Raw genomic sequence first — 27367 nt, 5'->3', positions numbered from 1 at the left:
TGATGTAACATTTAAGATAAATGGTTCAACTTTAATTGAGAGTTAATTTGGCTGGGTTATGTTATGAGGGGTAGATGTAACATTTGAAATTGAAACAAATGGTTCACCTCTATATGTCTGTGTGTTAAAAATATAGTTGATTAAGTTAAAGAATTTTCCTTGGATTGTAGTGGCGAAAAAACGCAGTTCCAAGGACTAGTTGAGATTATGGGAAATTCCTTGGATAGCACAAATGATCCAGGCATGCCACTGCAAATATTATGTGATAAGTATCCGGACAAAGCTAAAGACTTTAGAAAATTGTCAGCACAGTTAAGAACTAAAATGGGAGATGAATGGCCACTAGGGGGAACCAAAGACCTAGAAATGGTTAAGAAAATCCAGGGACTGATATGGAAAAAAAATCAAAGTATGAAAACTAAAGAATTAATTGGATTATGGAGGCAATATTGTCAAGAGGAAAAAGATAAGATTATGTTGTCCAGCTGGCAGGATAATGCACTTAAAATGGGGATTTCAATTAGTGAACAGGGTAACCTAAAAACATTACAAATCTTGAAAAAGGAATGTGCATTTAAAAAAAGAGCAAATAGAGACAAGAAGGACCCGGGTCACACAAGAGGTGAACTACGTAGTTCAATGGCTGGCCTTGAATTGTCGGAAGAAGAAAAATTCAATAAGTCGGAAAAGTCAGTAGAAATTCCGTCTGCACCCATAGTATGGTCTGCGCTCATTCCAGAACCACCAGAGTACAATAATATATACCCAGCCATTGCTCCCCAGATTTCAAATATGCCAGAAACTCAAGCCCTTTTGGGTGATAGTGTGGGTCCTGTTTTACCAACTTCACAACCGAAAGAGCAAAAGGAACTTTGTCCCACAAGCCCAGTTCGCTCTAGGACAAGATCTCGGACAGCAAGAGAGGGGCTTGAAGCTCACCAGAAACAATTAAGCATATCACCTCAGTCTCCCCAAACTAAGGAGAAATCACAAGAGTTGGGAACAAAGAAAGCTGAAACAACTTCGGTTGAAGAGAAAGAACTCCCCCTAGTGACAGGGAGAGACGTTGAAGTCTTGGAACAACCAGGGGAAATACCTAGAGTGCCCCCTGGTGACATTCGGAGACAGTTACCGATTAGGAAGATGAGAAACCCCGATCCAGGGACGGCGGCTGCAAACCCCACAATAGACGTTTACTTCCCATGGACACCCAGTGAGATGATGGCTATTATGACTACAATCCCAGATAGAAAAAAATCTCCTGCTGCCTTTGTGGATTCATTGAGAACTACTATCTCAATTTATCAAGCTGATTCAAGGGACCTCTGGGCCCTAGTTCAGCAGATTTTAACCCCAGCAGAGTACCGCACTTGTCTTAACCACCTGAATTATGCTAGTCATGCCGCACTCCAGCAGGCCTATGCGTTAGACGACGATAGAAGGACACAGATCTTAAATGCATTGAATAGCACATTTCAAAGGCCCATAAATCTTTCTGTTATCTTAGACCTAAAACCTAAGAAGAATGAAGACCCAGAGGAATTTCTGGGGCGTTTTAATGAAATCTACCGGGGGCAGTCAGGCGATTTGCTGTATCAAAATGGTCAGAATTCCCCTCAATACTGTGCTATGTTAATGCATTGCCTACCACCTTCTGTGGTTACTGCTGTGAAATGTAATAACATGAATTGGACGGAGAACGACCCTTCCCAGATGGCAAGGGCAGTCTCTGCTGAATTTTGCGAGAACTGGAAAAAACCTCAGGTTCTTGCACCCAACCGGGGCCACTCAGCCGGGTGGGGCATTCTGAGCGTATTGACACTGGGAGGTGTGGGGGGTTCCTTGGCTGTTAGTGATCGGAATTATTTTATTTGCGGCCTTACCCTTTTGGGAAATGAAACCTTGGGAGCCCTCGGGGCAATAACTAAGGAGTTGTCTCAGCTACGGTTGTTTGCAATGCAGAACCGGTATGCTCTTGACTATCTTCTGGCCCGTGAGGGTGGGGTATGCGCCATAGTACAGGGCAAGTGTATTATGGGTGTTCAAGACTTGACCGCTAACATCACTAAATTTATGGATCGCATACGGGATCACTTGGACGGGATGCAGGATCCTGGCTCTTGGGGTAACTGGGGATTTGGGGGATGGAAGGACTGGTTGATAAATATGGCCATGTATCTAGTGGTAGCTATCGGCTGCATCTTTGTGGGCCTGGCCATCCTTAAATGTGTGATGGGTAGAATGCGGGGTGCACTGGATCAGATCACCGCCCCAATCACCGAGAAAAAGATTTTAACTGTTAAAATCCATGAGGGTGAAGCAGATGAAGGGGGGCTAAGACAGGAATTGGAAATGCAGCGACGAATCTTTTTAGATGAGGAATCGTAGCTATAGATTGGATAGTTCGGTTATCATGGAATGATAAAAGGAGGGAATGACGAATGTGATATAAAATAGTTACTTTAGAGATACTAGTTAATGTAATGTAGAAATAAGCCACTTTGATTCTTTTAGTTAGGGACAAAGGAATTTGGGACCGCATGGAAAAAGCAGGAAGAGGTGTGTCTATGAGAGTGAGACTGCATTGATAAGGGCCAGAGAAAGGGATTGGAAGTGAGCCAATCAGAATGGATTAAACAGGTCAGGAGGGACCTAGGCTGACCTATGTCCATCGAGTATGTGAAACTTGATACCATTTGAACTGATTTTGCAGAGATTCCTTTGTCTGTTAGTTCAGTCGTTTTCTGGAGTGTAAGAGGCAGGACGTCCTGTTACATTCTGTAAGATGATAAAGCTTGCAAGCTAAATAAATAACTTCTGTTTACGTGCGAATCCGTCTCAACTTTTATTGAGGCCAGACTGACAGAGAAAGAAAATAGGAGATCTACAAGGTTGTAACATTACAAAGTCGAACAAGGTAAACAAAGGATTGGGAGCGGCAGATCACATTCGAGTAAGAAATAGTCAGGTATCAGGTGGGGGTCAGAGTCAGAGGGAGTGTAATAAGGTCTAAATTAAGTTGTCCAGAAGAAACAAACTAAATAAGGTTGGTGAGCTACAGGCACAAATAGTAACTTAGAGACGGAGATCTGGCCTGGAAAAGGGCAGGAGTGGGTATTAAATGTCCCTGGAGGAAAGGTCTTCAGGAAAGGTACGGAAGGAGAGCAAGCGGGGGGGGGGGGGGGGGGGGGGGGGGGGGAGTATTGATCAAGGAGACGTTTACAGTGCTGGAGAGGGAGGATGTTATGGACAGATCAATAACAGTATCTGGTTTGTGTTAGGAAACAATAGAGGGACCACAGTATTATTGGGTATATTCCCACCATCCAGGGGGAAAAATATAGATAAATACATTTTCAGATAAATTACAGATCAGTAAGATTTTAAAATTGTTTTAATGGAGAACTTTAAATATCCTAATATGGACTGGGAGTAGTAATAGCGTAAAGGACAGAAAGGGGAGAATAAATTTCTGCTTCCTTCAGGAGAATTTTCTTGGTTGGGTACATGGCAGGACAGTGCTTTGGGTGGCACTGCCAGATTGGCACTTCTAGGGGCAGGGCCTGAAGAGGGCAGGGCCTGAAGGGGCAGGCATTATTAGGGCGACCCATTAGGTGGGCCCTGATGCCGCCGATCTATACTCAGTTGGTGAGGGGGGAGCAAGTCCTCAGTGGAGGGGGTGGGGTGTGGGGGTGTGTGGGGGGGGGTGAATCTGGATGTCTGTGAGGGGTGGGAGCATCTCTAATTTACTTTGACTTCGGGACGCCATCGCTGTGAAGCCGGGCTTGCCGCCATGTTTGTTCGCCCCGCACAATGATGATGCAAAATACGCCCCGCTTCAAAGAAATGGCAAAGTGTGGGGAGTCTTGTCGGGAAACCTGCCTGTTTCTCTGGGGAGAAACACATCAGTTTTCTGACTTAACCTAACATTTTGACATTTTGGGGGAAACTTCCACCCTGTGAAACACATGAATGACACGGGCAGGTATGAGGGAGTCTGACCCAGTTGGCAACCCCCATTCCACATCTCCTGCGGGTTGAAGTTGGAAGAATCAATCCTGGAACCTAATGGGTAGACCTTGGACAGCTGCAGAGTGTTGTGAATGATGAAGGTTGGCCCTAAAACGAAAACAAAAGGAAAACAATCCTCAGACAAGCATAAATGGACAAGGTAAATTTAATGTTTGAAATCATCATAAGCAAAGAATGGCTTTAGCTGTTGTAAGCTGGAACTGTTTCATCGCATACAATGCATTCTGGGAAAGTGTAACCCCTGACTCACGCCATATCTCTACAGTTATCGAAACACATTTTTTGACATAATACTCATGTTTTAGATGTTTGCACATCTGGAATTGAGGTGCAGAGGTCAGCATGCTCAACTCATTGCCCACCCTCCATTTTCCAAGGGCTCTCGAGTCATCCTGACTCAGTTACAATGCAACCCACAGCCACTGTGCAGATCAGGGCAGATGAATACGATCACCACCGCCCCCTACTCCCCACTCCCACATGACTCTGTGATTTCAAAAAGCATGAACTCTCTGACTGGCCTCTGTGTCTCTTACAATTTCCTCATTGACTTTCCCTCATGAATGCAACCTCGTAAAATGTACCAAAAGTCAGTGAAAATTTATCTTTTCTTTCCACAGCCTAAAGAATGAGCTTCGACTGAGAGCCCAGATATCCACAGTCTTGTTGTAATAGTTGCCCCCAGAGAAAATATCAGGCTCGCGGATCTCTGCAGTCAATTTCTCAATGTTTATTTGCACAAGGTTGAGTGCTTTCAAGGGTTTTGGTTTCTGTTAGTGATACTTTGAAGGGTCGGGATGATTGACATTTCTAATGCTTGTAATAAAATGATATTTTATAAACATAATGGAAAATTACAAATTAATGACTTAAAAATGTTTTATTCAACCCATCCTACTGTCACTATCAAACTACAGCAGTACATTGCCAAACATAGCCATTTTACCAATCGAATGGAAGTTCATGGTCGGCAATGGCCCCATAGGACGTGGTACCCTAAGGAAGAGGAGGACTGTTACTAGAGGGCTCGTTGGTTCTATACAGTGTATAGTGAGTCAATGGGCATGGCAGTACCATAGCTTGGCATAGGGGATGTTGGGAAACATGGGAGTGGGTGAGTGAGGGTCCTTACCCTGGCATGAGGAGCATCTTTGCAGTTCACCTCATGCAGACCAGGGTTTATGACTCCTCTGAAGAGCCATGAACCTGGCCCAGCTATATAAAAATTGTGGAGTAGGACATGCCTACCCCTGCAATGCAGACATCCAGGTTGGGAATGCTGCATGGGGGCGGAACATTGGCACAGTGGTTAGCACTGCTGCCTCGCAGCACCAGGGACCCGGGTTCAATTCCAGCCTTGGGTGACTGTCTGTGTGGAGTTTGCACATTCTCCCCGTGCTGCGTGGGTTTCTTCCGGCTGCTCCGGTTTCCTCCCAAAGATGTGTGGGTTAGGAGGATTGGCCATGCTAAATTGCCCCTTAGTGTCCAGGGATGTGCAGGTTAGATTATGGGGTTATGTGGTAGGACGAGTGGACAAAGGGCCGGTGGTAACTCAATGGGCTAAATGGCCTCCTTCTGCACTGTAGAGATTCTGGGCAAAATTCTCCCCCAATGGCGCGATGTCCGCCGACTGGCCCCAAAAACGGCGCCAATCAGACGGGCATCGCGCCGGCCCAAAGGTGCGGAATGCTCCACATCTTTGGGGGCCGAGTCCCAACATTGAGGGGCTAGGCCAACGGCGGAGGGATTTCCGCCCCGCCAGCTGGCGGAAATGGCGTTTGTTGCCCCGCCAGCTGGCGCGGAAATGCGGCGCATGCGCGGGAGCGTCAGCGGCCGCCGACAGTTTCCCGCGCATGCGCAGTGGGGAGAGTCACTTCCTCCTCCGCCATGGTGGAGACCGTTGTGGAGGCAGAAGGGAAAGAGTGCCCCCACGGCACAGGCTCGCCCGCGGATCGGTGGGCCCCGATCGCGGGCCAGGTCACCGTGGGGGCACCCCCCGGGGTCAGATCACCCCGCGCCCCCCCCAGGACCCCGGAGCCCGCCCACGCCGCCTGGTCCCGCCGGTAAGTACCAGCTTTGATTTACGCTGGCGGGACAGGCAATTTCTGGGCGGGACTTCGACCCATCCGGGCCGGAGAATTGAGCGGGGGGGGCCCGCCAACCGGCGCGGCCCGATTCCCGCCCCCGCCCAATCTCCGGTACCGGAGACTTCGGCGGGGGCGGGATTCACGGCGGCCAACGGGGTCGGAGAATGACCCGGCGGGGGGTCGGAGAATGACGCCCAAGATGTGTACTTTTGACAGGAAACAGCCCGCACCCTTTAAAACTACTCTTGAAAGTCAGGAAACCGGGACTGGGATCAGGAATCCAAGAACCAGGACCTGCCTGCCATTTTTAAAGGACTCCCGAGTTCAAGCCAGACATCCTTGGGGATCACAGTCTTTTAGTTAAAGAGTAGTGCTCACCATTCTCTGCAATCAGTTTCTTGGCCTTGGTTTCAGCAAATGAGGATGTCTCGTGGGCAGCTTGCCTGCTCCAGGTTTGGTCAAAGCTGTGGAAGTGGGTGCTCTGGCAGTAGATCACCATGTCCGACAACTCACTCATCAGCCTCTGCAATACCAAGGAAATTCCACTGGAATATAAACCACGCTCAAAAATTGAGGGGCATCAATATAAGACAGTCAGCGATAAGCACAATAGGGAATTCAGAAGAAACTTGTGAAAATGTGGAACTTGTGACCACAGGGAGTGGTTGAGGTGAATGGTATAAACGCAACTAGGGAGAAGCTGGATAAACTGATGAGGGAGAAAGGATTAGAACATTGCTTTTTCTGATTTATATAATTGATTTAAAGATGGGTGTCGAGGATAAAATCTCTAAATTTACGGATGATACTAAGCTGGGGAGAATAGAGTAATGTGAGGGTGACGCTGAATGACTTCAGAGACTCTCTCCAGTTGCTCCACCTGGACCTGTACATAGAAAATTACAGCGCAGTACAGGCCCTTCGGCCCTCGATATTGCGCCGACCTGTGAAACCACTCTAAAGCCCATCTACACTATTCCCATATCGTCCATATATCTATCCAATGACCATTTGAATGCCCTTAGTGTTGGCGAGTCCACTACTGTTGCAGGCAGGGCATTCCATGCCCTTACTACTCTCTGAGTAAAGAACCTCTGACATCTGTCCTATATCTATCTCCCCTCAATTTAAAGCTATGTCCCCTCGTGCGAGACATCACCATCCGAGGAAAAAGTCTCTCACTGTCCACCCTATCCTGTAGACTTAATTACCTGCAAAGACTTGCATTCAATGTATGGTCTTGCATCTTTGACTTTGTCTTTATACATATGGGATGGGATTCTGTGATCCTGAGGCTAAGTGTTGACGCCGTTGGAAACGCCGTCGCGTTTCTCGACGGCGTCAACGCGGTCTCAGGATCAGCAATTCTGGCCCCTACAGGGTATTGGAGTGGTTCACGGAGATCCAGCTGTTGATCGCGGCGTCAAATGGGCGCCGTGGGATCCGCGCATGCGCAGTGGCACCGGCGCCAACGCGCTCATGCGCAGTGACTTCCTTCAACGCGCCGGTCCCAACGCAACATGGCGCAGGACTACAGGGGCCGGTGTGGAAGGAAGGAGGCCCCCAGCCAGAGAGGCCGGCCTGATGATCGGTGGGCCCCGATCGCGGGCCAGGCCACATAGGAGGGCCCCCCGGGGGTCGGACCCCTCCTCCCCCCCACAGACCGCTCCCCCGACCCTTCCATGCCGGGTTCCCGCTGGCTGAGAGCAGGTGTGAATGGCGCCAGCGGGACTCGCCGTTTTTATGACGGCCGCTCGGCCCACCCTGGGCTGAAAATTGGCGGGCCAGCTGCGTAGAGCGGCCCCCGACTGGCGCAGCATTAACCACGCTGGCGCCAATGTTGCCGATTTGGGAATCGCATGCCGGCGTCCGGGCGCACGGCATGGGGATTCTCCGGCCCGGCCCCGGGCTGAGAGAATCCCGCCCATGTTTAGCAAACTTACCTCTTCATTCACCTGAGGAAGGAGCAGTGCTCCGAAAACTAGTGATTCAAAACAAACCTGTTGGGCGTTAACCTGGTGTTGTCAGACTTCTTACTGTGCTCACCTCAGTCCAATGCCAGCATCTCCACATCATGATTTCAGGGGGACATTGACAAGTTGGCCAAATGAGCAGACACCTGGCAGATGAATTTCAATGCAGCAAAATGTGGGGTAATGCTTTTTGGGAGAAAAAATATGGGGAGACAAGACAGGGTGAGTAGTACAACTTTGAGGGGAGTACAGGAAAAGAGAGAATTCGGGGTTCAAGTGCATAATTCTCTGAATGTGACCAGGCAAGATGAAACAGTTGTTAAGAAGGCTTATAGCATCACTGGGTTTATAAATAGAGGCATAGAGTATAAAAGCAAGGAAGTGATACTACACCTCTACAAATCATTGGGCAGATCTCATTTGGAGTATTGTGTTCAGTTCTGGGCACCTTATTTAAGGAAGGATGTTAAAGCCCTGGGGAGAGTGCAGAGGAGATTTACTAGAATCACATCAGGAATGAGGAATTTTAGATACAAGATTGGAGAAATTGGGCATGTTCTCCTTAGAGCAGAGAGGATTAAGAGGCGACCTTGTTGAGGTGTTCAAAATTATGAATAATTTTGACAGGGTAAAGAAGGATATTCTGTTTCCACTAGGTGGTATGTCACTGACCAGGGGTCACAATTTCAAGATGGTCAGCAAGAGAGCTCAGAGTGAGATGAGGAGAAACATCTTTACTCAGAGAGTTGTTGGATTTGGAATGCGCTGTCTGAGAGAGTGGTGGAGGTGGATTCCATAGGAGGTTTCAAAAGAGAGCTGGATATATATTTGAAAGTGATGCATTTAGAGAGTTTTGGAGATAGGGCCGGGGAATGGGACTAGCTAGATAGCTCTTTCGGGAGCTGGTGCAGATATGATGGGCCGAATGGCCTCGTTCTGTGCTGCAAAATTCCATGATTCTAAGATCATGTTGATGGGATGAGATGAAGAGATGTGAGAGGAGCTCATGTGGAGCATAGACACTGCAATAGGGCAGCTGATCAATTTGGACTGGTTCTCTGATAGAATTACTTTGTAACCTAATGCTGAATGATTTATGTGCAAGCTTCTGGAATGTGTTCTGGATGAGTTTCCAGAGCAGTATGTTGAGGAACCAATGAAAGTACAGGCTCTCTAGTATTACGTAATGTATAAATATAATGAATAACCTTGTTATAAAATAACCTTTAGGGATGAATGACCACAATATGATAGAATTTACATATATTGAAAGTGAAGAAGTTCAATCTGGAGCCAGGGTGTTGAAATTGAAAAAAGGAAATTATGAAGACATGTGGGAATAATTAGCTGAGGTAGATTGGGGAAATACATTAAAAGGTTTGACTGTGCATCGATAATGGATAGTCTTCAAAGAACTACTACATAGCGTCCAGCACCTATACGTTCCTTCAGGGTGCAAAAACCCAAAACAGTCAACCGTGCCTGACAAAGGAAGTTAAGGATTGTATAAGACTGAAAGAAAAGGCTTATAAAGTAGCCAGAAATAATAGTGTACCTGAGGATTGTTTTTTTTTAAAAGAATACAGCAAAGGAAGGCAAAGAAACTATAAAGAAAGGGAGAATAGAATATGAATGCAATCTGGCAAAAAAACACAAAAATGGACTGTAAGAGCTTCTACAGGTATGTAAAAAGGAAACCTTTGGCGAAGACAAATGTAGGTCCATTAAAAGAGTCAGGTGAATTTATAATGGGGAGTAGAGAAATAGCAGAGAAGCCAAATGATTACTTTGTCTAGCCACAAACATAAATCCTGCAATGGCAGTTAAATTTCTTGTGAGGGTCAAAGCGGGATTTGCGTCAGTGAGATCTCAGTTTGAGATCTAACATGGCCTGCCAGCCTTGACACTGTAAAGCCAGCCTTGACACCTGTGGTAAACACCACTGGTCACACACTACGTATATTACGGTACTGCCACTGTACTACAGGTAACACAGTAAATCCCAGCCTGCTGACTCCTCCCAGCAGGTGATGTATAAAAGTGTATGCTCTCCTGTGCTGCTTCCATTCTGGTTCCAGCTGCAGGAGGCTTAACATCTTGTGCAATAAAGCCTCAATAGTTTCACCATTTTGTCTTGTGGTTGTGGTCATTGATGGTACATCAATTTATTGCACTAGAATTTGAGAGATGAACGTCTTAATAAAGCCTGATCGCCTGGAGCTCAACCCTCTCGCAGCCAACGCCATAGCCACGTTCGAGCACTGGCTAGACTGCTTTGAAGGATATCTCGGAGCATCCACAGAAGCCCTCTCAGAGCCGCAGAAGCTCCAGGTCCTCTACTCACGGGTGAGCCCACAAGTTTTCCCCCTCATTCGGGATGCGCCCACCTACACGGAAGCGATGGCGCTACTAAAAGGACGTACATCAAGACTGTGAATCAGGGCGACTTCCGGGTGCGGCGATGACCAGCTAAGTTGCACGTTTCGGCACCTCCCGTTGAAACGGACTTTTGGGCTCTTATTAAGAGCCCCAACGGCAATTTTTAACGGCCAAAATCATTGTGCGGTGAAATAGGAGGGAATCCCCCCGGATAAATATGGATAAAGGAGAGGATAGCAGCCGGATTGCAGTGGATCCACTGGAGCAGCGGCAAGGAAGGGAAGCTCGAAGCAAGATGGCGTCGGAAGGTGGCTGTCCGGTATGGGGCCCGGAGCAACAAGAGTTCCTGCAGCGCTGTGTGGGCTGAAGAAGGAGGTGTTGGCCCCGATGCTACAGGCAATTGAAGGGCTAAAGGAGGCGCAGAGGACCCAGGAGTTGGAGCTTCGGGCCGTGAAGGCAAAGGCTGCGGAGAATGAGGATGAAATACAGGGCCTGGTGGTAAAGACAGAGACGCACGAGGCACAGCACAAAAGGTGTGTGGAGAGGTTGGAAGCCCTGGAGAATAACTCGAGGAGGAAGAATTTAAGAGTCTTGGGTCTTCCCGAGGGACGTCGGGGCATATGTGAGCACGATGCTTCACTCGCTAATGGGATCGGAGGCTCCGACGGGCCCTTTGGAGGTGGAGGGAGCTTACCGTGTTCTGGCGCGAAGACCAAAGGCTGGAGAAATACCCCGAGCTTTAGTGGTGAGGTTTCACCGCTACAATGACAGAGAGATGGTTCTAAGATGGGCGAAGAAAACTCGGAGCTGCAGGTGGGAGAACGCGGTGATCCGCGTGTACCAGGATTGGAGTGCGGAGGTGGCGAGAAGGAGGGCAAGTTTCAACCGGGCCAAGGCGGTGCTCCACTTAAAGGTTAAATTTGGAATGTTGCAGCCGGCGAGATTGTGGGTCACACACCAAGGGAAGCATCACTACTTTGAGACGGCAGAAGAGGCGTGGCATTCATTGTGGACGAGAAGCTGGAATAGTCTGGCGAGAGAAAAAACTTCTGTAATAAAGTGGTGGGGTGATTATGTGGGACGAGGAAGGGGAAGGGGGGGGGAATTTTTTTTTGTAACTGTTCTCTTTTCCCCTCGTGGGGGGGGGGGGGGGGGGGGGGGGAGTATGGGGAACTGTGGGCGCCGGTGGGAAGGAAAGGGGAAGGAGAGGGGAACTGCGCCATCAGGGGCGGGGCCGAGTGGGAAACGCGGGCTTTGCTCCCGCGCTATGGTAATTGTGGCGGGAACGGGGACGCAGGAAGGAGGGGGCCTCGCACAATGAGGGGCAGAGGACAAACGGGGGAAGCCGAGGTCAGCCAGAGTTTGCTGACTTCTGGGAGCAACATGGGGGGTGCAACTACGCTAGAAAGGGATCTAACGGAGGTGGGGGGGGGGGGGCGGGGGGGGGGGGGAGTTAACTGGGTTGCTGCTGCTAAGGGGAAGGGGAAGCTGTTATGGGGCGGGGTGGTCGGGACGGGAGAGCACCGTCGGTGGGCTATACGGGTACGTGGGAACCGGGTGAGGAGCTGGGTTAGAAAAGGGGATGGCTAGTCGACATGGGGGGGTGGGGGGTAAAGAGCCCCCCAACCCGGCTGATCACGTGGAACGTGAGAGGGCTGAATGGGCCGATTAAAAGGGCACGGCTACTCGCACACCTAAAGAACTTAAAGGCAGATGTGGTTATGTTGCAGGAGACGCACTTGAAACTGGCAGATCAGGTCAGACTACGTAAAGGATGGGTGGGGCAGGTGTTCCATTCGGGCTTAGGTGCGAAGAATAGGGGGGTGGCTATCTTAGTGGGGAAACGGGTACAGTTTGAGGCAAAGACCATAGTGGCGGACAGTGGGGGTAGATACGTGATGGTGAGTGGCAGATTGCACACAGAAGGCGTTCTGGTGAACGTATACGCCCAGAACTGGGATGATGCAAACTTCATGAAGCGTATGCTGGGGCGTATCCCGGACCTGGAGGCGGGAAAGCTGGTAATGGGGGGAGACTTCAATGCGGTGCTTGATCCAGGGCTGGACTGGTCTAGGTCTAAGACCGGGAGGAGGCCGGCAGCGGCCAAGGTGCTTAAGGACTTCATGGAGCAGATGGGAGGAGTAGACCCCTGGAGATTTATTAGGCCTAGGAGTAAGGAGTTTTCATTTTTCTCCCATGTTCACAAGGTGTATTCACGGATAGACTTGTTTGTCCTGGGAAGGGCACTGATTCCGAAGGTGACAGGGACGGAGTGCATGGCCATAGCCATTTCAGACCACGCTCCACATTGGGTAGATCTGGAGATAGGAGAGGAAAAGGAGCAGCACCCACTCTGGAGATTGGATATGGGGTTGTTGGCGGATGAGGGGGTATGTCTAAGTGTGAGGGGGTGTATCAAAAGGTACCTGGAGATTAATGATAACGGAGAGGTCCAGGTGGGAGTGGTCTGGGAGGCGCTGAAGGCGGTGGTCAGAGGGGAACTGATATCCATAAGGGCCCATAAAAGGAAGCAAGAGAGTAAAGAAAGGGAGCGACTGTTGAGAGAACTTCGGAGGGTAGACAGGCAATATGCAGAGGCTCCGGAGGAGGGACTGTACAGGGAAAGAAAAAGGCTACATGTGGAATTTGACCTGCTGACCACGGGCAAGGCAGAAGCACAGTGGAGGAGGGCACAGGGAGTACAGTATGAGTATGGAGAGAAGGCGAGCCGGTTACTGGCCCAACAACTAAGGAAGAGGGGAGCGGCGAGGGAGATAGGTGGGGTGAGGGATGAGGAAGGTGAGATGGAACGGGGAGCGGAGAGGGTGAACGGGGTGTTTAAGGCATTCTACGAGAGGCTGTATAAGGCTCAGCCCCCGGAAGGGAAGGAGGGAACGATGCATTTCCTAGATCGGCTGGAATTCCCGAAGGTGGAGGAGCAGGAGAGGGCGGGACTGGGAGCATGGATTGAGGTGGAGGAGGTGGTAAAGGGGATTGGGAGCATGCAGGCGGGGAAGGCCCCGGGACCGGATGGGTTCCCGGTGGAATTTTATAGGGAATACATGGACCTACTGGCCCCGCTTTTGACGAGAACCTTTAATGAGGCCAGGGAAAGGGGGAAGTTGCCCCCGACTATGTCGGAGGCGACGATATCATTACTCTTAAAGAAGGAAAAAGACCCGCTGCAGTGCGGGTCTTACAGGCCTATTTCTCTCCTGAACGTGGATGCTAAGCTCCTGGCCAAGGTGATGGCGACAAGGAATAGAGGATTGTGTCCCGGGGGTGGTCCACGAGGATCAAACTGGGTTCGTTAAGGGGAGACAGCTGAACACGAATATACGGAGGCTGCTAGGGGTGATGATGATGCCCCCGCCGGAGGGGGAGGCGGAGATAGTGGCGGCGATGGATGCTGAGAAAGCATTTGACAGAGTGGAGTGGGACTACCTATGGGAAGTGTTGAGGAGATTTGGTTTTGGAGAGGGGTTTATTGGATGGGTACAGCTGCTATATAGGGCCCCGGTGGCAAGTGTGATCACGAACAGGCAGAGGTCCGACTACTTCCGTCTTTATAGAGGGACAAGACAGGGGTGTCCCCTGTCCCCGTTACTGTTTGCATTGGCAATTGAGCCGCTGGCCATAGCACTGAGGGGCTCTAGGAAGTGGAGGGGAGTACTCAGGGGAGGAGAAGAACACCGGGTATCATTGTATGCAGATGATCTATTGCTGTATGTTGCGGACCCAGTGGAGGGGATGCCTGAGATAATGCGGACACTCAGGGAGTTTGGGGAATTTTCGGGGTACAAATTGAATATGGGGAAGAGTGAGTTGTTCGTGGTGCATCCGGGGGAGCAGAGCAGGGGAATAGATGATTTACCGCTGAGGAGGGTAATAAGAGATTTCCGGTACTTAGGGATCCAGATAGCCAGGAGCTGGGGAACCCTACATAGGCTTAATTTAACACGATTGGTGGAACAGATGGAGAAGGATTTTAAGAGATGGGACATGGTGTCCCTGTCACTGGTGGGTAGGGTGCAGGCGGTCAAAATGGTAGTCCTCCCGAGATTTCTTTTTGTGTTCCAGTGCCTCCCGGTGATGGTTACGAGGGCTTTTTTCAAAAAAATTGAGAAGAGTGTTATGAGCTTTGTGTGGGCTGGGAAGACCCCGAGAGTGAGGAGGGGTTTTTTGCAGGGTAGCAGGGATAGGGGGGGACTGGCACTGCCAAGCTTAAGTGATTATTATTGGGCCGCCAATATCTCAATGGTGTGTAAATGGATGGTAGAAGGGGAGGGAGCGGCGTGGAAGAGACTGGAAATGGCGTCCTGTAAAGGAACCAGTCTACAAGCACTGGCGCCGGCGCCGATGCCGTTCTCCCCGAAGAAATACACCACAAGTCCAGTGGTGGTAGCAACGCTGAAAATTTGGGGGCAGTGGAGATGGCATAAGGGAATGACGGGTGTCTCGGTGCGGTCCCTGATAAGGAATAATCATAGGTTTGTCCCGGGGAGAATAGATGAGGGATTTAGAACATGGCAGAGAGCAGGGATTGTGCAACTGAGGGATCTGTTCCTAGACGGGACGTTTGCGAGTCTGGGAGCGCTGACGGAAAAATACGGGTTGCCCCAGGGGAATGCATTTCGGTATATGCAATTGAGGGCTTTGGTGAGGCAACAGGTGAGGGAATTTCCGCAGCACCCAACGCAGGAGATTCAGGATAGAGTGATTTTGGAGGCATGGGTGGGGGATGGTAGGGTGTCAGATATATACAGGGAAATGAGAGACGAGGGGGAGATCATGGTGGATGAGCTGAAGGGAAAATGGGAAGAAGAGCTGGGGGAAGAGATCGAAGAGGGGCTGTGGGCAGATGCCCTACGTAGGGTAAACTCTTTGTCCTCGTGTGCCAGGCTTACCCGGATACAATTCAAGGTCTTGCACAGGGCGCACATGACCGGAGCAAGGCTCAGTAAATTTTTCAGGGTAGAGGATAGGTGCGGGAGATGCGCGAGAAGCCCAGCGAATCACACCCACATGTTTTGGTCATGCTCGGCACTGCATGGGTTCTGGGTGGGGGTGGCAAATGTGCTTTCGAAGGTGGTGGGGGTCCGGGTCGAGCCAAGCTGGGGGTTGGCTATATTCGGGGTTGCAGAAGAGCCGGGAGTGCAGGAGGTGAGAGAGGCTGATGTTTTGGCCTTTGCGTCCCTAGTAGCCCGGCGAAGGATATTGTTAATGTGGAAGAAAGCTCAACCCCCGGGCGTGGAGGCCTGGATAAACGACATGGCAGGGTTTATAAAACTGGAACGGATAAAGTTTGCACTAAGAGGTTCGGCTCAAGGGTTCACCAGGCGGTGGCAACCGTTCATTGGCTATCTCGCAGAACGATAAAGGAACTGGGAAAGTAGCAGCAGCAACCCGGGCGGGGGGGGGGGGGGGGGGTGGGGGGGGCTCGGGGGGGTCCTCAGGGGTGTTTTTGTATGGATATTTTTACTTGGATATGTATATTGGCTTGTTTGACTTTATTATTTGGGAGAGTTAATATTTTGTTACGGCAGTTGCCATTTAGTTTATATATTATTTATTTATTTGTTAAAAAAAGGTCACTATTATTTATATTGTTTTATTGTTGTAAAAAGGGAAAAATTTTTGTACTGTTTTGTTTGGCCGAAAAAAATTTGAATAAAATATATTTTTAAAAAAAGACTGTTAATCAGGTGTTCGCCAGGCACCTCCTGGCCACGAGACGGCAACTCCCGGGGGAGTCTCAGGACGATTTCTTGCGTGCTCTGCGGATACTTGGTAGGAACTGTAATTGCCAGGCAGTGTCGGCAGTCCAACACACCGAACTGCTGATCAGAGACGCCTATGTCACGGGCATTAAGCCCAATTACGTCGACAGCGCTTATTGGAAGGGGGTACGCTCGACCTTACAGAGACTGCATAGTTCACTAACTCCCGAGAAGTGGCCTCCGGCAATCTAGAGTCCTACACCTCCGACCGCGCGGCACCCTCGTGGGCATCCTGGGCCCCACCATGTTCCGACCATACGCCGCAAGCCTGCGACGCGCGGCAGCCAGCTAACTCCGGAGGCCCCAAATGCTATTTTTGTGGCCAGAACAAGCACCCCAGACCACGCTGCCCAGATCACGCTGCCCTGCAATGGGTGTGGCAAGAAGGGCCATTTCGTCTCTGTTTGCCAGGCCCGATCAGTCGCTGCCGTTTCCAGGCCCAACATCGCTGCTCCCCCACGTGCGATTCATGGGCACCGCCATCTTCGCCACCGCCCGCCACGTGCGGCCCGTGGGCGCTGCCATCTTGGATGTTGCCCACCATGTGTGCCCCGTGGGCGCCGCCATCTTCGGCGCCATCTTGGACCGCGGTAGGACCCCTGCTCGCCTGGCCGTTCGCGGCCCGCCGATACCTCCGCCACCGCCGATCAGCCCAACAACTCCCAACATCTTCCGCAGCTCGCTTCCATCACCCTTGATCAGTCTCGAACCTGCAACCTCGCGACCGCTACGACGACTGTACGGATCAACCTTCCCCATCAACTCCAGGAGCACAGAGTTTCATCCACCCTGCTACGTTAAGGCATTGCTCCCTCCCGGTCCTCCCTGTCACCCAGAAAACCTCCCTGGCCTCCGGATCCCATTCCGTACAAATCCGGGGATACTGCGTCGCGACCCTCTCCGTCCAGGGCATAGAGTACAGCAACTTCAGGCTCTATGTCCTCCCCCATCTCTGCGCTGCCCTGCTACTAGGTCTCGATTTTCAGTGCCACCTCCAGAGCCTTATTCTGAAGTTCGGCGGACCCCTGCCCCCTCTCACCGTCTGTGGCCTCACGACCTTTAAGGTCGATCCGCCCTCTCTTTTCGCAAACCTCACCCCGGACTGTAAGCCCGTTGCCACGAGGAGCAGACGGTACAGTGCACAGGAAAGGACCTTTATCAGGTCGGAAGTCCAACGGCTTCAGCGGGAGGGGGGTCATTGAGGCAAGTAACAGCCCCTGGAGAGCTCAAGTGGTGGTCGTTAAGACTGGGGAGAAGCACCGGTTGGCCATCGACTACAGTCAGACCATCAACCGGTACACTCAGCTCGATGCGTACCCCCTCCCACGCATATCTGACATGGTCAATCAGATTGCGCAGTATCGAGTCTTCTCCACAGTTGACTTGAAGTTCGCCTACCACCAGCAACCCATCCGCCCGGAGGACCGCCAATACACTGCATTCGAAGCAGATGGCCGCCTCTATCACTTCCTTCGAGTTCCCTTCGGTGTCACCAATGGGGTCTCGGTCTTCCAGCGAGAGATGGACCGAATGGTTGACCAGTACGGGCTGCAGGCCACATTCCCGTACATAGATAATGTCACCATCTGCGGCCATGACCAGCAGGACCACGATGCGAATCTCCAGAAATTCCTCCATACCGCCAAACTCCTTAACCTCACCTATAATAAGGAGAAATGCATTTTCCGCACCCACTCGCTTAGCCATTCTTGGCCACGTTGTGGAAAATGGAGTCCTAGGGCCCGACCCTGACCGCATGCGCCCCCTCCTGGAACTCCCCCTCCCCCACTGCCCCAAGGCCCTGAAACGATGCCTGTGGTTCTTCTCATATTACGCCCAGTGGGTCCCTAATTATGCGGACAAGGCCCGCCCACTCATCAAGTCCACAGTTTTTCCCCTGACGGCTGAGGCCCGCCGGACCTTCAACCACATCAAGGCGGACATCGCCAAAGCCACGATGCACGCGGTCGACGAGACCCTCCCCTTTCAGGTGGAGAGCGATGCATCAGACGTAGCTCTGGCCGCCACCCTCAACCAGGCGGGCAGACCCGTGGCTTTCTTTTCCCGCACCCTCCATGCCTCCGAAATTCGGCTCTCGTCTGTCAAAAAGGAGGCCCAAGCCATTGTGGAAGCTGTGCGACATTGGTGGCATTACCTGGCCGGCAGGAGATTCACTCTCCTCACTGACCAATGGTTGGTTGCCTTCATGTTTAACAATACACAGCGGGGCAAGATCAAGAACGACAAGATCTTGAGGTGGAGGATCGAGCACTCCAGCTATAACTACGAGATCTTGTATCGCCCCAGGAAGCTCAATGAACCCCCAGATGCCCTATCCCGCGCGGTACATGTGCCAGCGCGCAAGTGGACCGACTCCGGGCTCTCCACAATGATCTCTGCCAACCGGGGGGTCACCCGGTTCTTCCATTTTATCAAGGCCCGTAACCTGCCCTACTCCATCGAGGAGGTCAGGACCGTGACCAGGGACTGCCAAGTCTGCGCGGAGTGGAAGCTGCACTTTACCGGCCGGACAGAGCGCATCTGGTGAAGGCCTCCCACCCCTTTGAGCGCCTCAGCATGGACTTCAAAGGGCCCCTCCCCTCCACTGACCGCAACGTGTACTTTCTCAATATCATTGATGAGTACTCCCATTTCCCTTTCGCCATCCCATGCCCCAACATGACGTCTGCCACAGTCATCAAGGCCCTACACAGCATCTTCACCTTGTTCGGTTTCCCCACCTACATCCACAGTGACTGGGGATCCTCTTTCATGAGTGATGAGCTGCGTCAGTTCCTGCTCAGCAAGGGCATCGCCTCGAGCAGGACGACCAGCTACAACCCCCGGGGAGACGGGCAGGTGGAGAGGGAGAACGGGACGGTCTGGAAGGCCGTCCTGCTGGCCCTTGGGTCTAGGAATCTCCCGGTCTCCTGCTGGCAGGAGGTCCTCCCCGACGCGCCCCGCTCCATCCGATCGCTCCGCTGCACCGCAACTAATGAGACCCCTCACGAACGTGTGTTTGCCTTCCCTAGGACGTCCACCTCCGGGGTCTCACTCCCAACCTGGCTGACAGTTCCTGCGCCCGTCCTCCTCCGGAAGCATGTGCGGAGCCATAAGTCGGACCCCTTGGTCGAAAAAGTCCTCCTCCTCCATGCAAACCCACATGGCACACCATGACGGGCGACAGGACACAGTCTCCCTCCGGGACCTGGCACCCGCTGGTTCCCCATCCACAACCACCACCACCCTCGACCTGGTACCATCCCCTCCCCCTCCGATTGCCTCCCCCGCCCCTGCGCTGTTAACCCTCCCCCCAGCGACCATCACCGCAGCCCCCACCCCAGCAGCATCCGTCCCCTCACCGGATCCACTGTTGGGTGACGAAGGAGAGGACAACACGCTCCCGGAGTCGCAGGTGACCACATCGGCCCCCACACCACAACCAGCACTGAGGCGATCGCAGCGGAGGGTCAGAGCCCCCGACAGACTCAACCTGGAACGTTGTTTTCATCCCCGCTGGACTTTTTTTAAACAGGGGGTGAATGTGGTGAACACCACTGGTCTCACACTACGTGTATTTCGGTACTGCCACTGTACTACAGTTAATAAAGTAAACCCCAGCCTGCTGGCTCCTCCCAGCAGGCGCTGTATAAAAGTGTATGCTCTCCTGCGCTGCTTCCATTCTGGTTCCAGCTGCAGGAGGCAATATAGCCTCAATAGTTCCACCATTTCGTCTCGTGGTCGTTGATGGTACATCAACACAGTAAAACCAGCCTTGACACCGTAAAGCCACTAGAGGGCCGGACCAACAGGGGTATAAAAAGCAACCACATTGTGTCTCCCTCAGCCCCTCTCTCTCTCTCTCTCGGGTGCACTGTGATCAGGACAATAACAGAATAGTTCAGATGGCCAGTGGAGTTACGTATAGTTACTGTAGTTAGATCTTGTTAACCTTATCACTAGTGTCAAAGTTAAAGTAAAGAACTCATGCACTTGTTGCTATAGTTACTCAATAAACCTTTGTTGTTACTGGACGAGTTTGAATCTTCTTCATTGAGATTGAGAAGACCTCACCATCAACCAAGGATTGAGTAGCACGAGTTACTTACCACACAGGTAACAAAACAACCATCATGCCAGCCTTGACACCGTAACGCCAGCCTGGACACCGTCAAGCCAGCCTTGACACCGTAAACCCAGCCTTGACACCGTAATGCCAGCCTTGTCATTGTAAAGCCAGCCTTGACACCGTAAAGCCAGCCTGGACACCGTAAAGCCAGCCTGGACACCGTAAAGCCAGCCTGGACACCGTAAAGCCAGCATGTACACCGTAAAGCCAGCCTGCACACCGTAAAGCCAGCCTGGACACCGTAAAGCCAGCCTCGACACCGTAAAGCCAGCCTCGACACCGTAAAGCCAGCCTCGACACCGTAAAGCCAGCATGTACACCGTAAAGCCAGCCGGGACACGGTAAAGCCAGCCTTGACAATGTAAAGTCAGCCTTGACACGGTAAAGCCAGCCTGGACACCGTAAAGCCAGCCTGGACACCGTAAAGCCAGCCTGGACACCGTAAATCCAGCCTGGACACCGGAAAGCCAGCCTTGACGCCGTTGTAGTGATCTCTATATGTGCATGTACACAAGGGGTTAATGTGTAATCAGCAGCACCACATGACCACTAGAGGGCCGGACCAACAGGGGTATAAAAAGCAACCACATTGTGTCTCCCTCAGCCCCTCTCTCTCTCTCTCTCGGGTGCACTGTGATCAGGACAATAACAGAATAGTTCAGATGGCCAGTGGAGTTACGTATAGTTACTGTAGTTAGATCTTGTTAACCTTATCACTAGTGTCAAAGTTAAAGTAAAGAACTCATGCACTTGTTGCTATAGTTACTCAATAAACCTTTGTTGTTACTTGAAGAGTTTGAATCTTCTTCATTGAGATTGAGAAGACCTCACCATCAATCGAGGATTGAGTAGCACGAGTTACCTACCACACAGGTAACAAAACAACCACCATGCCAGCCTTGACACCGTAAACCCAGCCTTAACACCGTAATGCCAGCCTTGACACCGTAAAGCCAGCCTTGACATCGTAAAGCCAGCCTGGACACCGTAAAGCCAGCCTGGACACCGTAAAGCCAGCCTGGACACCGTAAAGCCAGCTTGGACACCGTAAAGCCAGCCTGGACACCGTAACGCTAGCCTCGACACCGTAACGCCAGCCTTGACACCGTAACGCCAGCCTTGACACCGTCAAGCCAGCCTTGACACCGTAAACCCAGCCGGGACACTGTAAAGCCAGCCTCGACACCGTAAAGCCAGCCTCGACACCGTAAACCCAGCATGTACACCGTAAAGCCAGCCGGGACACCGTAAAGTCAGCCTTGACACCGTAACGCCAGCCTTGACACCGTAACGCCAGCCTTGACACCGTAAACCCAGCCGGGACACTGTAAAGCCAGCCTGGACACCGTAAAGCCAGCCTGGACACCGTAAAGCCAGCCTTGACACCGTAACGCCAGCCTTGTCACTGTAAACCCAGCCGGGACACTGTAAAGCCAGCCTTGACACCGTCAAGCCAGCCTTGACACCGTAAACCAGCCGGGACACTGTAAAGCCAGCCTCGACACCGTAAAGCCAGCCTCGACACCGTAAACCCAGCATGTACACCGTAAAGCCAGCCGGGACACCGTAAACCCAGCATGTACACCGTAAAGCCAGCCGGGACACCGTAAAGCCAGCCTTGACAATGTAAAGCCAGCCTTGACACCGTAACGCCAGCCTTGTCACTGTAAACCCAGCCGGGACACTGTAAACCCAGCCTGGACACCTTAAAGCCAGTCTGTACACCGTAAAGCCAGTCTTGGCGCCGCTGTAGTGATCTCTATATGTGCATGTACACAAGGGGTTAATGAGTAATAAAAAGCAACCACATTGTGTCTCCCTCAGCCTCTCTCTCTCTCTCTCTCTCTCGGGTGCACTGTGATCAGGACAATAACAGAATAGTTCAGATGGCCAGTGGAGTTTTGTATAGTTACTGTAGTTAGATCTTGTTAACCTTATCACTAGTGTCAAAGTTAAAGTGAAGAACTCATGCACTTGTTGCTATAGTTACTCAATAAACCTTTGTTGTTACTGGACGAGTTTGAATCTTCTTCATCGAGATTGAGAAGACCTCACCATCAATCGAGGATTAAGTAGCACGAGTTACTTACCACACAGGTAACAAAACAACCGTCAAGCCAGCCTTGACACCGTAAAGCCAGTCTCGACACCGGAAACCCAGCATGTACACCGTAAAGCCAGCCTTGACACCGTAAAGCCAGCCTTGACACCGTAAACCCAGCCTGGACACCATAAAGCCAGCCTTGTCACCGTAACGCCAGCCTTGACACCGTAAAGTCAGCCTTGACATCGTAAAGTCAGCCTTGACACCGTAAAGCCAACCTTGACACCGTAAAGTCAGCCTTGACATCGTAAAGCCAGCCGTGACACCGTAAAGCCAGCCTTGACACCGTAAAGCCAGCCTTGACACCGTAAACCCAGCCTGGACACCGTAAAGCCAGCATGTACACCGTAAAGCCAGCCTGGACACCGTAAACCCAGCCTGGACACCGTAAAGCCAGCCTTGACATCGTAAAGCCAGCCGTGACACCGTAAAGCCAGCCTTGACACCGTAAAGCCAGCATGTACACCATAAAGCCAGCCTGGACACCGTAAACCCAGCCTGGACACCGTAAAGCCAGCATGTACACCGTAAAGTCAGCCTGGACACCGTAAACCCAGCCTGGACACCGTAAACCCAGCCTGGACACCGTAAAGCCAGCCTGCACACCGTAAACCCAGCCTGCACACCGTAAAGCCAGCCTGGACACCGTAAAGCCAGCCTGGACACCGTAAAGCCAGCCTGGACACCGTAAAGCCAGCCTGGACACCGTAAAGCCAGCCTGGACACCGTAAAGCCAGCCTGGACACCGTAAAGCCAGCTTGCACACCGTAAACCCAGCATGTACACCGTAAAGCCAGCCTGGACACCGTAAACCCAGCCTGGACACCGTAAACCCAGCATGTACACCGTAAAGCCAGCTTGCACACCGTAAAGCCAGCCTGGACACCGTAAAGCCAGCCTGGACACCGTAAAGCCAGCCTGGACACCGTAAATCCAGCCTGGACACCGTAAAGCCAGCCTGGACACCGTAAACCCAGCCTGGACACCGTAAAGCCAGCCTGGACACCGTAAAGCCAGCCTGGACACCGTAAATCCAGCCTGGACACCGTAAAGCCAGCCTGGACACCGTAAAGCCAGCCTGGACACCGTAAAGCCAGCCTGCACACCGTAAAGCCAGCCTGGACACCGTAAAGCCAGCCTGGACACCGTAAAGCCAGCCTGGACACCGTAAAGCCAGCCTGGACACCGTAAAGCCAGCCTGGACACCGTAAAGCCAGCATGTACACCGTAAAGCCAGCTTGCACACCGTAAAGCCAGCCTGGACACCGTAAAGCCAGCCTGGACACCGTAAAGCCAGCCTGGACACCGTAAAGCCAGCCTGGACACCGTAAAGCCAGCCTGGACACCGTAAATCCAGCCTGGACACCGTAAAGCCAGCCTTGACGCCGTTGTAGTGATCTCTATATGTGCATGTACACAAGGGGTTAATGTGTAATCAGCAGCACCACATGACCACTAGAGGGCCGGACCAACAGGGGTATAAAAAGCAACCACATTGTGTCTCCCTCAGCCCCTCTCTCTCTCGGGTGCACTGTGATCAGGACAATAACAGAATAGTTCAGATGGCCAGTGGAGTTACGTATAGTTATTGTAGTTAGATCTTGTTAACCTTATCACCAGTATCAAAGTTAAAGTGAAGAACTCATGCACTTGTTGCTATAGTTACTCAATAAACCTTTGTTGTTACTGGACGAGTTTGAATCTTCTTCATTGAGATTGAGAAGACCTCACCATCAACCAAGGATTAAGTAGCACGAGTTACTTACCACACAGGTAACAAAACAACCGTCAAGCCAGCCTTGACACCGTAACGCCAGCCTTGACACCGTAACGCCAGCCTTGACACCGTAAAGCCAGCATTGATACCGTAAAGCCAGCCTTGACACCGTAAAGCCAGCTTAGACACCGTAAAGCCAGCATTGACACCGTAAAGCCAGCATGTACACCATAAAGCCAGCCTGGACACCGTAAACCCAGCCTTGTCACCGTAAAGCCAGCTTGGACACCGTAAAGCCAGCATTGACACCGTAAAGCCAGCATTGACACCGTAAAGCCAGCATTGACACCGTAAAGCCAGCCTTGTCACTGTAAAGCCAGCCTTGACACCGTAAAGCCAGCCTTGACACCGTAAAGCCAGCTTGGCCGCCGTAAAGCCAGCATTGACACCGTAAAGCCAGCCTTGTCACTGTAACGCCAGCCTTGACACCGTAAAGCCAGCTTGGCCGCCGTAAAGCCAGCATTGACACCGTAAACCCAGCCTGGACACCGTAAAGTCAGCCTTGACACCGTAAAGCCAGCCTTGACACCGTAAAGCCAGCCTTGACACCGTAACGCCAGCCTCGACAACGTAAAGCCAGCCTTGACACCGTAAAGTCAGCCTTGACACCGTAAAGCCAGCCTTGACACCGTAAAGTCAGCCTTGACACCGTAAAGTCAGCCTCGACAACATAAAGCCAGCCTTGACACTGTAAACCCAGCCTGGACACCGTAAACCCAGCCTTGACACCGTAAAGCCAGCCTGGACACCGTAAAGCCAGCCTGGACACCGTAAAGCCAGCCTGGACACCGTAAAGCCAGCCTGGACACCGTAAAGTCAGCCTTGACACCGTAAAGCCAGCCTTGACACCGTAACGCCAGCCTCGACACCGTAAACCCAGCCTTGACACCGTAACGCCAGCCTTGACACTGTAAAGCCAGCCTCGACACCGTAACGCCAGCCTCGACACTGTAAAGTCAGCCTTGACACCGTAAAGCCAGCCTTGTCACTGTAAAGCCAGCCTTGACACCGTAAAGCCAGCCTGCACACCGTAAAGCCAGCATGTACACCGTAAAGCCAGCCTTGTCACCGTAAAGCCAGCCTTGACACCGTAAAGTCAGCCTTGACACCGTAAAGCCAGCCTTGACACCGTAAAGTCAGCCTTGACACCGTAACGCCAGCCTCGACAACATAAAGCCAGCCTTGACACCGTAAAGTCAGCCTTGACACCGTAAAGTCAGCCTTGACACCGTAAAGCCAGCCTTGACACCGTAAAGTCAGCCTTGACACCGTAAAGTCAGCCTCGACAACATAAAGCCAGCCTTGACACCGTAAAGTCAGCCTTGACACCGTAAAGCCAGCCTCGCCAACATAAAGCCAGCCTTGACACCGTAAAGTCAGCCTTGACACCGTAAAGTCAGCCTTGACACCGTAAAGTCAGCCTTGACACCGTAACGCCAGCCTCGACAACATAAAGCCAGCCCATGCCTTATCCTCCACCCAGTCAGTGTGATGTCATGCCACTGCGAATCACTACTGGTTTTAAAAATCGAAAACCGGACTTCCGGGTGCGGCGATGACCAGCTAAGTCGCACGTTTCGACAGCTCCCGGTGGAACGGACTTTTGGGCTCTTGATAGGAGCCCCAACGGCAATTTTAACGGCTAAAAACATTGTGCGGTAAACCAGAAGGCAATTCCCCCCTGGACACGGATGGAAAAAGGAGAGGAAAGTGGCCGGATTGCAGAGGATCCTCCAGAGCAGCGGCAAGGAAGGCAGGGACAAAGCAAGATGGCGTCGGAAGGTGGCCGTTTAGTATGGGGCCCTGACCAACAAGGGTTCCTGCGGCGCTGTGTGGAAGAACTTAAAAAGGAGATGAAGAAGGAGCTGCTGGTCCCGATATTACAGGCGATTGAAGGGCTAAAGGAGGAGCAAAAGACCCAGGAGCAGGAGCTTCGGGTCGTGAAGGCAAAGGCTGCTGAGAATGAGGACGACATACAGGGCCTGGTGGTGAAGACAGATGCACGAGGCACAACACAAAAGGTGTGCGGAAAGGCTGGAGGTGCTGGAGAATAATGCGAGGAGGAAGAATTTAAGGATTCTTGGTCTTCCCGAAGGTGCAGAAGGGGCGGACGTCGGGGCATATGTGAGCACAATGCTTCACTCGTTAATGGGATCGGAGGTGGAGGGAGCTTATCGAGTTATCACGCGAAGACCGAGGGCTGGAGAAATCCCTCGAGCCATAGTGGTGAGATTTCTCCGATATAATGACAGAGAGATGGTCTTCAGATGGGCGAAGAAAACTCGGAGCAGTAGGTGGGAGAACGCGGTGATCCGCGGATATCAAGATTGGAGTGCGGAGGTGGCGAGAAGGAGGGCAAGTTTTAATCGGGCCAAGGCGGTGCTTCACAAAAGGAAGGTTAAATTTGGAATGCTGCAGCCGGCAAGACTGTGGGTCACACACCAAGGGAAGCACCACTACTTTGAGATGACAGAAGAGGCGTGGACATTTATTGTGGAGGAGAAGCTGGAATAGGCGGGCCAGAAAAAGAACGTTTGGGACAAAGTGGTGGGGTGATTACGTGGGGTGAAGGGGGGGAAAAAGGGGGAAGGGATGATTTCTCAAGTTGTTAATCTTGCGACCCTGTAACTTTTCTCTCTTCCCCATGTCGTGGGGAGGTGGGGGGAGGGAGGATGAGGAACTGTGGGTGCCGGCCATTAGGGGTGGGGCCAAATGGGAAACGCGGGCTTTGTTCCCGCGCTATGGTAATCATGGCGGGAACAGGGAAGCAGGAAGGAGGGGGCCTCGCACAGTGGGGGCCGAGGTCACGGGGGGAAGCCAAAGTTTGCTGACTTCTGGGAGCAACATGGGGGGTGCAATTACGCTATAAAGGGATCTAGCTGGGGGGGAGGGGGTGGTAACTGGGTTGCTGCTGCTGGGGAGAAGGGGGAGCTGGTACCGGGTGGGGTGGGGTGGTCGGGGCGGGAGGGCGCCGTCGGGGGGAGATATGGCTACGTGAGAACCGGGTGAGGAGCTGGATTAAAAAAGGGGATGGCTAGTCGACAAGGGGGGGGGGGGTAAAGAGCCCCCCAACCCGGCTGATCACATGGAATGTGAGAGGGCTTAA

At 51.9% G+C, this 27367-nt stretch overlaps 1 protein-coding gene across 1 annotated transcript in view; it reads right to left on the bottom strand.

The window, feature by feature from the left end:
- Positions 1 to 27367, bottom strand: part of LOC140398337 (1-phosphatidylinositol 4,5-bisphosphate phosphodiesterase delta-3-like) — a 175436-nt gene that overhangs the window by 33008 nt on the left and 115061 nt on the right. Inside the window, exons 10-11 of the mRNA XM_072486918.1 lie at positions 6498 to 6642; positions 4003 to 4119 (exon numbers count right to left, since the gene is read on the bottom strand). Coding sequence (XP_072343019.1) covers positions 4003 to 4119; positions 6498 to 6642 — 262 coding nt within the window. The remainder of the gene's footprint in view (positions 1 to 4002; positions 4120 to 6497; positions 6643 to 27367) is intronic.

Source organism: Scyliorhinus torazame, chromosome 21 (assembly GCF_047496885.1).
Source record: "Scyliorhinus torazame isolate Kashiwa2021f chromosome 21, sScyTor2.1, whole genome shotgun sequence".
Taxonomy (NCBI): Eukaryota; Metazoa; Chordata; class Chondrichthyes; order Carcharhiniformes; family Scyliorhinidae; genus Scyliorhinus; species Scyliorhinus torazame.
Note: the sequence above shows the minus strand (reverse complement) of the source record. Positions and strands in the feature narration are given on the sequence as shown.